The sequence below is a fragment of the Etheostoma cragini genome, chromosome 18 (genome assembly GCF_013103735.1).
Source record: "Etheostoma cragini isolate CJK2018 chromosome 18, CSU_Ecrag_1.0, whole genome shotgun sequence".
Lineage (NCBI taxonomy): Eukaryota > Metazoa > Chordata > Actinopteri > Perciformes > Percidae > Etheostoma > Etheostoma cragini.
In genome coordinates, this window is record NC_048424.1 from 866,629 (window position 1) to 879,636 (window position 13,008).

Sequence of the window (13,008 nt, forward strand, 5' to 3'; positions counted from 1 at the left end):
TATCTATCTATCTATCTAACTGTGTCTATCTATCTATCTATCTATCTAACTGTGTCTATCTATCTATCTATCTATCTATCTAACTATGTCTATCTATCTATCTGTCTAACTATGTCTGTCTATCTATCTATCTATCTATCTATCTATCTATCTATCTATCTATCTATCTATGGTTTTCATTAACAAACTTGGATGGAGAATCTTTTCTGTTCTACAAAGAAGACATTTAATGAGCGTTAGCATCAATACCAACCTTCCTTTCATCTTCATCTTTCCTCCTGCTTTGATGTTCCATTTGTAGTCTGAACTTTAATTTGTGATGAAAATACATCGAAGCAGCAGTCCTAACACGGTCAACGCTGATAACCCCGAGCTCCGAGATGCTGTCGGTCTCCCACCAGCTTCTAACACTGCAACAACTCCTGATTATTATAATGTCTAACGGCTAATGGGTTCTCTCCTCTCTGTTGCAGGTTATCTATGCCCTCAACACGAAAAACGATGAGCACGAGGCGGCCATCTCCACCCTGAAGGAGGCCCACGAAGAGGAGGTGCAGCAGATCCTGTCGGAGACCAGAGAGAAGATACTACAGGTCTTTACATTTAATGTAATTTACTTTTATCAGTAAGACGATGTCTTACATCTAACTTTTAAATTAAGTTAATTGTTCTCTGAGTTTTACCTGAGGTCCTATTAGGGGTGTTTAGGGGTGAAATGAATCATTGCGTCGGTGCGTTGCCATGCCGACCTGGACGATTCTGCATGGACGTAGTGACAGACCATGATTAATTATTGCCAAGTGATGTTCCTTGTTGATTTTCCCGTCGCTGCTTTATTTTGTGTGTGTGCCTTTTGTCTGTCGTCTGCTGTGTTCAGACTCCGCTCGTTCAGGAAGTGTCTGGTTTTAAGAGCAGATACAATAAAGAAAGGGAGGTGATATACGTCTGACTGCTTGAATTGGTCGATGAAAGAAGGTGACGCATCGGGACGCCTCGAGATATTGAATAGATTCAGATCGTTAACAGGTTAATCGTTATTGAATCGAATTGTGACACCAGATAAGAATCACACACCGATGTCCTATGTTGATGAGAAATAAGAAGAAAGGAGGGTACTTTCTCCATGTGGATATGCAATTTAAATGGAAGAAAGATGCAGGATACCATCAATATAAGAGACCTGACTTGAAGATATATAAAGTGAGGAGATACAGCCATTTTGTTGTTGTACCAACATTTAAATAAGTTAAATAATCAATTTCAGCTTCAAGGGAGGAATAGGTAAAAGCATATTACAGTATGTTTTTAGAATGATTGACAGTGGTGGTGGGGGAGGGGCAGTAGCTCAGTCAGTAGGAGTTGGGTTGGGAACCGGAGGGTTGCTGGTTCAAGTCCCCATACAGACCAAAGTATGGTGGTGGACTGGTAGCTGGAGAGGTGCTCTTGAGCAAGGCACCAAATCCCCAACTGCTCGGGGCCGCCCTCCCATTAGCATCCCCCCCCCCCACACACTCTGAAATCTCTCCATTAGTATAGGTACTGAGCATGTGTGTGTAACTCTGTGTAGTGTGTATAAAACTACAGAGTGTAAATCGTAATTTCCCCTTAATAAAGTAAGCATTATTAACTCATGAGTTATACTATGCATCTAATAACTTCTATTGGTTAAACAGATGGTTGAGTGGGCTTTGAATTCTTTTCAACTAGTGGTTTAAGAAGCCGAAGGGACCCTTTAAGACCCAAACGGACATGACTGGTCCCGATGACACATGTATATATCTTACAGTCGTTTATAGCTGCACACTATCACATGGCAGCTGATCCACTGGAGAGCCACAGAGGCAAAACAAACTCATCAATATTCCATCAACTGGATATTCATTATTTAGGTATAAATGTCATCCCTAATTATGGGAATGACTTTTATTTAGAGCGACGTGTCAAACCTCGGCTAAACATATATACAGACATTTACCCGCTATACGTGTTCACAACGTCGGCCTGTGAAGTTTCAGTGTTGTGCTCTGAATTAAATATAGAGCATTAAACTAAATTAAATGAATCTGTTTAATCTTTTAATTTACATTTACATTTTTATTTGAGTTTCATAATGAGCTGACTCTAGACCATATCTAAAGTCTGTTTACAAAGTCAAAATTCAGTGTTTTTGTTTTTGCCAAGGATACTTTCATATTATTATTATTATTATTATTATTATTATTATTATTATTATTATTATATTGTTTTCTCCTGTTTGCTACTAGAGCTTGTTTGTTAAAAGAAAACATCAAAACATTTCATAGATATTAATAAAGTTTGGTGAAACATTGCAATAGAACAGCAAAGATTGATCAATTAATTGTCAACTATTAAATTTATCAGCAACTTTTTTGACAAGTGATTTAACCGTTTATCCGTCTCCTCACATATCTTTGAGTTGTGGCTTAAACAAAACATATGACCACTTGTTATCAACGTTTTATAGACCAAACAACAAGTCCATTAATCAAGGAAATAATTGTCAGTTGCGACCCTACATTGAACATTTTTGCCCTTTTCTCACCAACTCCTGCATTCCAGGCTACAACATCTGGCACATGTATTCCACATGGTTGTACATGTGTTGACAACTGGTGCTAATTGGTATTTACACAATGAGAATTTTGATACTCATCAATAATGTGGATATATTGATGAAGTAGGTAAAGGCAACAGCTAAAACAGTCTGTTAGTTCAGGTAAATGACATAAAAGTACTGTAATGCAGCATTTATAACCAGGAAAAGACAAGACTTATGCCATATGACGATATCCTAAATCTGTGATATTTAGTCTCATATTACAATATCCATATGTTGCTCAGCTCTACGCATATCCTGTTAATATTTTTGTGTGTATTGGGCACAATCAGCTGCAGCTTCCAAATACGTTTCATTATGATATCCACAGTACAAGAGTAAGATCAGCGATGAAATGGACCTGAAGAGGCGGATCCAGTCCCTGGAGGAGTCCATGGAGCTCCACGAGAGGATGAAGAGGCAGGCGCTGGCCGAGTTCGAGAGCTACCGTCAGCGGGTGGAGGACATGCAGCTTTGCACTGAGGCTCAGGTAGACTGAGGACGTGTGTGTGTGTGTGTGTGTGTGTGTGTGTGTGTGTTGCCCAGCATGATGCTGCAGTCAGAGCTGCAGGTAATCAGTTCTAATGTCTGTGTCTGTCTCCTTTTGTGAGGCTCGAGAGTCTCTCTTGCCTGTGAACATCACCACTGTTATGTAGTAGTAGTAGTAGTAGTAGTAGTAGTAGTAGGATGAGGAGGAGGAGGAGGAGGAGGAGGAGGAGGAGGAGGAGGAGGAGGAGGAGGAGAAGAAGGAGTATGAGTAGGAGTAGGAGTAGTAGTAGTAGTAGAAGTAGTAGTAGGAGTAGGAGTAGTAGGAGGAGGAGGAGAAGGAGTATGAGTAGGAGTAGTAGTAGGAGTAGTAGTAGTATGAGGAGGAGTAGTCAGTCTTGGGCAAGTTATTTTAAAAAGTAATTAGTTACTGAGTTAGTTACTCAGTTTAAAATTAGAAAAGTAATTAGTTACCTCAGTAAAAAACGTATACGGTACTTTAAAGTACATTTTTAAATGCTGAAATGTGCAAGTTCAATTACTTATGATAAATCTGAATATTAAAATGAAATAGACACTTACAATACAATACATTATTAACAGAAACAGTGTGCACACATCTAAAGTATTTTAATGTTGCTGTGGGACTGATTACCATGAGGTTTTACTCAGCCTCAGCCAATCAGCAGCACTTATGCACAGAGAGCTAGTCGGTCTGATGAAAATAAACTGTATTATAGTAAAGCGGCACATGAATCGGCAGGAACTGTAACGGCGTTATTAAGATCGGAAGAGTAATCAATTAGTTACTCGTTACTGAAAAAAGTAACGCTCTTAGTAACGCCGTTAGTATCATCACTGGTACTAGTAGTAGTCTATATAGACAACCTTTAATTCATGGGATTGTTCTGGTGCCGCCGGATGTCCGTTAACTTCCACTTTCTTTGTGATGTCATTTATTGATGTCATATATTTGTTTATGTATTATTAGCTGTATGCTGCTCTTCCTGTATGGATGTGATATGGTTTCTGTCTTCGTTGTACGGCCTGGCTCAGGGTTAAGGTTTAGTGAAATATGAACAAACACAAACAACGAATGCCACATAACTTTCTTTTTTTCAGTCATAACGGAAAAAGAACATCAATTCAATTTTATTTATAGTATCAATTCATAACAAGAGTTATCTCGAGACACTTTACAGATAGAGCAGGTCTAGACTACACTCCAGAATTTACAAGGACCCAACAGTTCTAGTAGTTTCCTCCAGAGCAAGCAACAGTGGGACAGTGGAGAGGAATAACTTCTTTTTAGGAAAAAACTTGGGACAGACCCAGACCCAGACCCAGACCCAGACCCAGACCCGGGTCCGGACCCAGAACCAGACCCCGGCTCTTGGTAGACGGTGTCTGGCGACCGGTTGGGGTTAGAATGAAGAGTGGGAATAACAGTCACAAAAAAAAGTAGCTTGTAGTAGTTCTTTGTAGTAGTTTTTGGCGTAGCAGGGCACTGTGGGCATTACAAGGCACAGCAGGACGTAGCAGGACGTAGCAGCGCCCAGCAGGAGGTAGCAGGGTGTATCAGAGCACCACAGGACGTGGTAGGACATAGCAGGACGTAGCAGGACGTAGCAGGGGTAGCAGGAGGTAGCAGGAGGTAGCAGTGTGTATCAGAGCACCACAGGACGTGGTAGGACATAGCAGGACGTAGCAGCGCCCAGCAGGAGGTAGCAGTGTGTATCAGAGCACCACAGGACGTGGTAGGACATAGCAGGACGTAGCAGGAGGTAGCAGGACTTAGCAGGGTGCATCAGAGCACCACAGGACGTGGTAGGACATAGCAGGACGTAGCAGGACCTAGCAGGACGTAGCAGGACTTAGCAGGACCTAGCAGGACGTAGCAGGACTTAGCAGGACGTAGCAGGACGTAGCAGGGTGTATCAGAGCACCACAGAACGTGGTAGGACATAGCAGGACTTAGCAGGACCTAGCAGGATGTAGCAGGACTTAGCAGGACCTAGCAGGACGTAGCAGGACGTAGCAGGGTGTATCAGAGCACCACAGGACGTGGTAGGACTTAGCAGGACCTAGCAGGACGTAGCAGGACGTAGCAAACCTGTTTCTGTTTAGCTTAGTCTTTCTTTCCTGTCTCCTTTGGCAGCACACACAGCGCGTGGTGTCCATGTCGAGGGAGGTGGAGGAGATGCGGCGGTCCTTTGAGGAGAAGCTGCGTACGTTCAGCCAGGCCCAGACCCAGTTTGAGCAGGAGAAGAGGGCCGCGCTGGAGGAGCTGAAGGCCCAGCACCGACAGGAGGTCCAGGAGCTCCTCCGCAGCCACCAGAGTCACAACGCAAACTACAGTAAAGACCAGGAGAAACTGGGGCAGCTCCACAAAGCCGAGGTAACGCACTCACCACCGCCAAAGTAGAGCAGAGAGTAAGAGCCAAAGCAAGTAAATCAAACCAGAGAAGAAGCAGAAGAAAGGGAGACAGCGGAGATTACTACATTATTAACTGTCAGTGAATCAACCTTCTACATCACATCAATGTCTTTCTGTTTTCATCTTGTTTCATCTTTCAAAAAAGTTGTTTTTATAGGCGCACTGGCAACATGAAAAATCTCAGGACCAATAATATCAATATGTTCACAAGAAGTTTTCATACAGTGTACAATTTCATCTTACAGCTGTGTTGTCTTTTATATTGTTTATTTACCTTATATATGTTTTTAGATTTTATTTTGGATTTTTATAGCTTTATGTGTTGTTGTTTTTTTTGCAAAACTGACTCTAAGAGCAAGGCACCAACATCCCCATTTAGTGTACAGTACTTGTGAATATGGCAATAAATATCTATATTATTCTATTCTGAAAGGTCCCTGCCATTATCGTAATGGGAGAAAATACTGTACACATGTTGAAGCATCACAGTTCCTCTATGCCGGATCAATTTATAGTGTAAAATCATAACAGGAGTCATCTCAGGACACTTTACATATAGAGTAGGTCTAGACCGCTCCATAATTTACAAAGACCCAACAACTTTTGATTTTGGTTTGTCACTTTTTGGTGTGACAGTAGCGAGGGAAGAACTACTTTAAATAAGCAGAAACCTCGAACTGAACCTGACTCTTGGTGGGCAAACACAGAGACACTGATACAGATGTACAGAGATATGATTCATAATAGTTATAGGAGTTGGAATAATGAACAGTGGCATTCATAGTAACAATAAAGATACTGGAATAACTACAATGAATAGCTGTAGCAGTGCAGGGCATAGCAGGGCATGGAGCTGGACCACTGAGTCTTATTTTGTTGTTGCTCCAAACGCCACGAAACATGAGCTGTCCTTCACATGCTGTGCTGATGTGTTGCAGGTGGAGTCCCTGACGGAGCGAGTGGAGGAGCTCAAACAGGACAAGAAGAGACTGGTGGAGGAATACGAGGCCAAACTCAGCAAGGTACAGCACTGGAGCCGCTGTAGAGGGCTCGCACACGCACTGCAACCAACCCGGCTGGTGCTTTCAGGGTGGAGTTAGAAAATCAGATATCACAGGGTTCTCTACCAAATAGCTCGATGTTGATAATGCGACGATATGGTAAAGTTGATAGGTGCTTTCACAAAATATTTTCACAATTGGATTTTAGATAGGTAATCATTCAAAATGTAAATATGATGACTAAGTGGTAAGACAAAAGACGGTCAGTTCAAAAAATGACATTACTTTACTGTAATGCAGCCTTGAAAACCAGGAAAAGACAACACTTACCATATATACATATATATTACCAAATCAGAAATATCAGGCGATGTCTCATCTCAAATTACAATATCAGTATATTGCCCAGCCCTAAGTGGAGTATCATGCTCCAGTTACAGCTATGTAGTGGTATAAATATATTGTATAGTAAATGCATGATGGTGGAATCTGTACAGTATCAGATTGTAAATGTCAACAAATGTGCATCTGGTTATGTAAATGCTGTTTCTTTTTTTGAGAAACAGCATTTATTTTGAGGTGAGAATGGCAATTAATTTGAGGCCACAAAACTCAAGTTTTCCATTTTGCTCCTGTTTTCAGAATTTCAATACCTTCCTAAACCCTGAAAATCCCTGGAATTCAGCTTTATGTCACATGAAATGATGAAAATACAGTTGAATTACTGTTTAAAACAGTCCTTTAGTACAGCAAAAGACATTGTCCAAAGCTCTAAGGGGTAGGTTAAAGCTGTCATGTTTTTTTTGTTTTTTTAAGATTATTTTTTGGGCATTTTCGGCCTTTATTTGACAGGACAGCTGAAGACATGAAGGGGGAGAGGGAGGGGGATTACATGCAGCGGGCCGCAGGTTGGAGTCCAACCTGGGCCCGCTGCATCGAGGTGTAACCTCTAAATATGGGCGCCCGCTCTACCAACTGAGCTACCTGGGCACCCTAATGCTGTCATGTTATTGTATTATCTGGAGTTGCTTAAATTTTCAATAAAGAAACCCTTAAGGTGTTGGTTAAAAGTGAAATAAGCTCCCCTAAAGTAATTAATGGTTTAAAAAGAACAGAAACTACATGTATTGGCATTTTTATGTTGACCTTGCTGAAAGTGAAGGCTGTGATCTGCAGATTCTTGTACACCGAAAGCACAATGGTGCAAATTTAAGTGCATTTAGAAGCTATTAATTTCAGTTAAAAACCTCCTCATTGACAGGGAACACCGTCAGCCAAGACACTCTGGCTTCAACTTCCCCTTCCGATGATTATTTTTTGCATGAGTTTGCATTTGGATGAGAAAGCTTTGCAAGCTGTCCAAAATTATTTCCAGTTGCCTCCCAATTTGATGAAAAAAAGAGGTAAAAATAGTCAAACCTCATGTTGTCCTCATGTTGTCCTCATGTTGTCCTCATTTTGTCCTATATCAATGTTCTTTTTAATTCCCCAAAATAACATGATTGATTACACCCAACGCTCCTTGGCAAGTACAAATCTCTACTTGCATTAATTTTGGGGCGTCTTATTCAATTTTAAAAACAAATGGAAGTGTTTTTGAAATAGTATTGAGTAAAAGTTGACATATTCCAGTCTGTGATTATCATCAACATCCATTCCTTTAATTTTAGTCTCAATAATTCCTAATTTCTGCTTTTCTAACTCAAAAATTAGGTATAATTTCCTATAAATTAGGTTTATTGCCCGTAAATTCAAAAAATAACTGTAAAACTAAAGTTAACAAGTTAGTGTTACGTAGTTTTAAACGTGAAAAAAGTGACAAACATTGGGAAAAATGGGAAAAAACTTAAGAAAAATTAAAAAACATCAATAAAAAGCGTCAACTAAAATTTTGACGGGAAGACAACACAAGGGTTAAAACAATAAAGAACCGTGTTAATGCTCAAACTTTTTGGACGTTTTGATTCTTCCATGAATCTGTTTCCATGAATCTGTTTCCATTATTCTGTTTCCATTCTTGTGTTTCCATGAATCTGTTTCCATGAATCTGTTTCCATGAATCTGTTTCCATGAATCTGTTTCCATGAATCTGTTTCCATGAATCTGTTTCCATTCATGTGTTAAAGGTTTTTTGGGTTTGTCTCTCCGTCCCCAGGCTCAGGCCTTCTACGAGCGCGAGCTGGAGGCCATGAAGAGAACTCAGCAGCTGACCGCCGACAACCTGTTGGCGTGGAAGCGCACCGAGTCGGAGCTGCGGCGGGAGTTCCAGACCCAGGAGGCGGCGCTCCAGAAAACCCTGGGAAAACTCAGGGCCGAGTTAGTCAGGGTGACGGAAGAGGCTCGGGAAAACCGGGAGAAGTCCCACAAGCTGCAGGGGTCCCTCACCTCCGCAGAGAGCAACGTCAAGGTGAGTCGGAACCAGCGCTGGTACCGGTACCGGAAATTCGGTTCCGGTATCCAACGGTACTATTTTGGGGGGTTGACTTTCCTTTTGTAATAAGAAAAACATTTCACTTGTAGATATAATTCCAAACCTATTTATCCAATTTACTGAGAACATTTTGATATTTATTAATATTTATTTCGCTCCCCTTCCATAGCCATCACTACATCCTATTAAATCAAATACTTCTCAATTTCCCTCACTGCATTGGAGCTTATATTCATGTATCTTATTCTGTTTTAGCCTGTATATATTTGCTATCTCTTCTCTTTAATGTTTTATGTAAAACACTTTGAATTGCCTTGTTGCTGAAATGTGCTGTAGAAATAAAGGTGCCTTGCCTTATATTCCCCAACCTGTCAGTCAGTGAACAGGGCACAGAGGACACTGCCTGCCCGGTATCTACTTCTGACATTAACCTCTATCCAGATATTAAATATCCTGATTTTATACAGTTGCACTTCACAATTACAGAATGTTAAAAAACTCAAAATGCACATGTACGTTCAGAATCAGGGACTCATAAAGATGACATTTAAAGTGATCAAATGGAGTCAGGCTGATTCATTACATTAGTTATTCCATTTATGTGGATCTTAATACTCAAATACAGTTAATTTTCTCATTCAGTTCTAACAAATGGAATATTTAGGACCAAGGAAGCCTAGTGCGAGTGCCATAGTGGTATGGTTTAAAATTCAGCATTCTTGTTATATATACAGGGAATATTTCTTAGCAAGGCTATTTAAATATATAAAATGCAGTGCTGCTCCCTTCTTAGAGCCGAAGACGTCCAGCCCACATTTCGATAAAGGAGACTGTGGAACATGGGTGTAAACAGTGCTGAATATAAAATAAATAGATTTGTAGATGTTTTATGAGAGGAAACATGTTTTGTTAGACCTCAGAGATCTTTTTTGGTTGCTGTGTAAACGTGATGAAGATGAAATGATCGAAACATTGTTCAAATGTGCTCTAACTCTTTTATTGTGAGCCCTACTTTGTCATGTATTATGTATTTATTATATAACTCAGTCTGCTGTGCCCAAACCACCTTCGTGTTGAATCTAAATGATGATATTTATGTAGTTTCCAAGTCATTTGTCCCAAATCCTTGGCTTTTTGATGCCATTTAATGTATTTTTTGGATTAACTCATCAGCCAGCAACATGTAGTACCATTCCCATAAACACTACCACTCCCACAGTAATGAGTTTTTAGGATAAAAATAGCCGTGCTGTGTGCATTGTTATTCTTTCTGAGTTCTGTGAGGCTTTTGGAAGTAGACTCACAGGATAGCATCTCCACTCGGGGGGAATTTTGTGGTGAAGTTTGTGTGAAATTATCACTGATTGCACAGAGACAGGATGGGATGCCTGTCATCCCCCCCCCCCCTCCTCTTTTTGCAGCTACACTGAGAGTATGATCAAGGTCAGCAGTGGTTGGTGAGCCCCGAGTTAATATTTCCATTTGTATTCAGATTCAATTAACTGTAACCCAGATAAAGAAACGACAACAGAGCAGAGAGCTCGAAACCAACTTCACTTGGCAGCTCTCGTAGATACGAGGCAGAAAAACAGATTTCCAATTTGCTCCTGTGTTTTTTTGGGTGTTTCATGCAGTACATATTTAATATCTTGTATTGTTACTAAGGTAACATCACAATAATCTCTGCTACAGTCTATCAATGACTCCTGCTGTGAGATAATGTATTTTAATTTAACTTTAAGCTCGCAGCAGACGTTGTATTCTTTGTTTTGATCTTGACAATATGACACATGTGACAAATTGCCTTTATTTAGTCATAATTTTCCATTAGGTAGCGTTTTCCTCAAACCGAGTGACATTTTAGACTCTCTTCACTAAGTTTCTTATCACTCTGGAAATTAAAATGTTGCACCAAATCTTAAATGTTCTCGATTCTCAGGAGGGGTAATTACTGCCCCGGCTGTACTTCATGTGTAGAAACAGGAGCATCAAAATATCAATTTACCGCCGGTCGAGAGAACTTGTAGTTGGTGTCAGGACGCTGCAACATCCTGCTTGAGTGTTTCCTGTCATCCTCCTTTAGCTTATGATTTAGGAGGCAAATCTCCAGAGAAACGCAAGCAAATGATGGCTTGGAGGAACTGAGACAGACGTAATTAATCGCGACTGGTCACAGGCGTCTGGAGGAATATGCACGCCAAAAATTACAAATTATCCCCCAAGTGAAATTGCTACTGTCATCGTTTTTGGACTAAATACTTCCCTCTCAGGTAAAGCCCATCTGGACCGGTTGGTGGAGGCTTTTAGCACGATGAAATAATAAATCATCTAAAGCACAGTTTTCAAGGCCTTTAATATTTAAATGGAAAATGCAGGAGTCAGCCCTGTCCAGTAAGGACGAGTGACAGAAGTGTGTGTGTGTGTGTGTGTGTGTGTCAGTGTGTGTGATTTATATTACTGTTTAAATATGATGATGAGGGGTGAATCAGAGGTAATGAATAGATGTCGGCAACAATGGGATTCCTCTTTTATTCCAGATAAATCAACAGAGATGCAGTTCATTTTCCTTTTAGACTATTTTTACACCTCCTCCAGCTCCTTTAGCGTCAGATGCACACACACACACACACACACACACACACACACACACACACACACACACACAAACACCCCGCCACACACACACACACACACACACACACATACACACACGCACAATCAGAAAATACTGTTCTTTTAAAAAAAAAAGAATGATTTTTATAAGAAGAATTAGTATGATGATTAGTTGACAACTGAATAAGTTGTGATGGCCTAACCTTACGTTAATAACAACTTGCATAACCCCAACCCTGTTGTGAACCTTAACCCTGAAATCAAGTCCTATCCCTCAAACAGCCTTTTGAAAACGCAAGGACTGAACAAAATGTCCTCACTTAATATTTCTCAAATTCACAAATATTATTACCCTTCAGGTCTAAAACCCCAATTGAGTTTTCACAAAGATGTACGAGATGGACAAATTACGGATGTCTTATCTCAACCTAGTGGTCACAAAGTACGCCTGCCTGCTTCGGGCTTATCAGGGAAATTGGTACACACACACACACACACACACACACACACACACACAACCACACACATCACATCTAATTTGTGTGTGATTCATCAGTGGTTATTAACACTCTGAGGTTTCTTTGTCTTAGCCGAGCAGCTGTAATTAAGTTTGAAGCAGGCCGTTTGAAAGGATTGAAGGATGTGAAATTGCCCCTCCTGAGTTCCTTCAGAGTTCTAAATTACAAATTACAGAGTTTGTGTGTGTGTGTGTATGTGTGTGTGTGTGTGAGAAATCCCTTACTTCTTATTAATGGAGCAGCATCCTTGATCCTCAGTATTAGTACCATGCCACGAATATGCTTCTTTTTTTCCAAGTGGTCTCCCTGTTGGCTTCAGCTTAAAGAGCTACAATTTATGCAACTACAACAAAATTATAACTTTATCATATATCCTTATTTTTTGTTTACTCAAGTTCAATTTACTCCTTCTTTTCGTAACATTAACCCTTTCTGTCACACGCCAACAACTGCATAAGGGAAGTTTCAAACAGACACAGAGACACTTCCAGGTAAATACAGAGACACAGAGACACAGAGACACTTCCAGGTAAATACAGAGACACAGAGACACTTCCAGGTAAATACAGAGACACAGAGACACTTCCAGGTAAATACAGAGACACAGAGACACTTCCAGGTAAATACAGAGACACAGAGACACTTCCAGGTAAATACAGAGACACAGAGACACTTCCAGGTAAATACAGAGACACAGAGACACTTCCAGGTAAATACAGAGACACAGAGACACTTCCAGGTAAATACAGAGACACAGAGACACTTCCAGGTAAATACAGAGACACAGAGACACTTCCAGGTAAATACAGAGACATAGAGACACTTCAAGGTAAATACAGAGACACAGAGACACTTCAAGGTAAATACAGAGACACAGAGACACTTCCAGGTAAATACAGAGACAC

The 13,008-nt window shown here is 40.5% G+C and overlaps 1 protein-coding gene across 6 annotated transcripts in view; it reads left to right on the forward strand.

The window, feature by feature from the left end:
* Positions 1-13,008, forward strand: part of fam184a (family with sequence similarity 184 member A) — a 125,331-nt gene that overhangs the window by 45,902 nt on the left and 66,421 nt on the right. For 4 of the 6 annotated variants that reach the window (XM_034899673.1, XM_034899674.1, XM_034899677.1 and 1 more), the window contains exons 2-6: positions 474-608; positions 2,949-3,107; positions 5,262-5,501; positions 6,479-6,562; positions 8,697-8,948. In XM_034899673.1, coding sequence (XP_034755564.1) covers positions 474-608; positions 2,949-3,107; positions 5,262-5,501; positions 6,479-6,562; positions 8,697-8,948 — 870 coding nt within the window. The remainder of the gene's footprint in view (positions 1-473; positions 609-2,948; positions 3,108-5,261; positions 5,502-6,478; positions 6,563-8,696; positions 8,949-13,008) is intronic. The other 2 variants (XM_034899675.1, XM_034899676.1) reach the window with 1 other exon arrangement.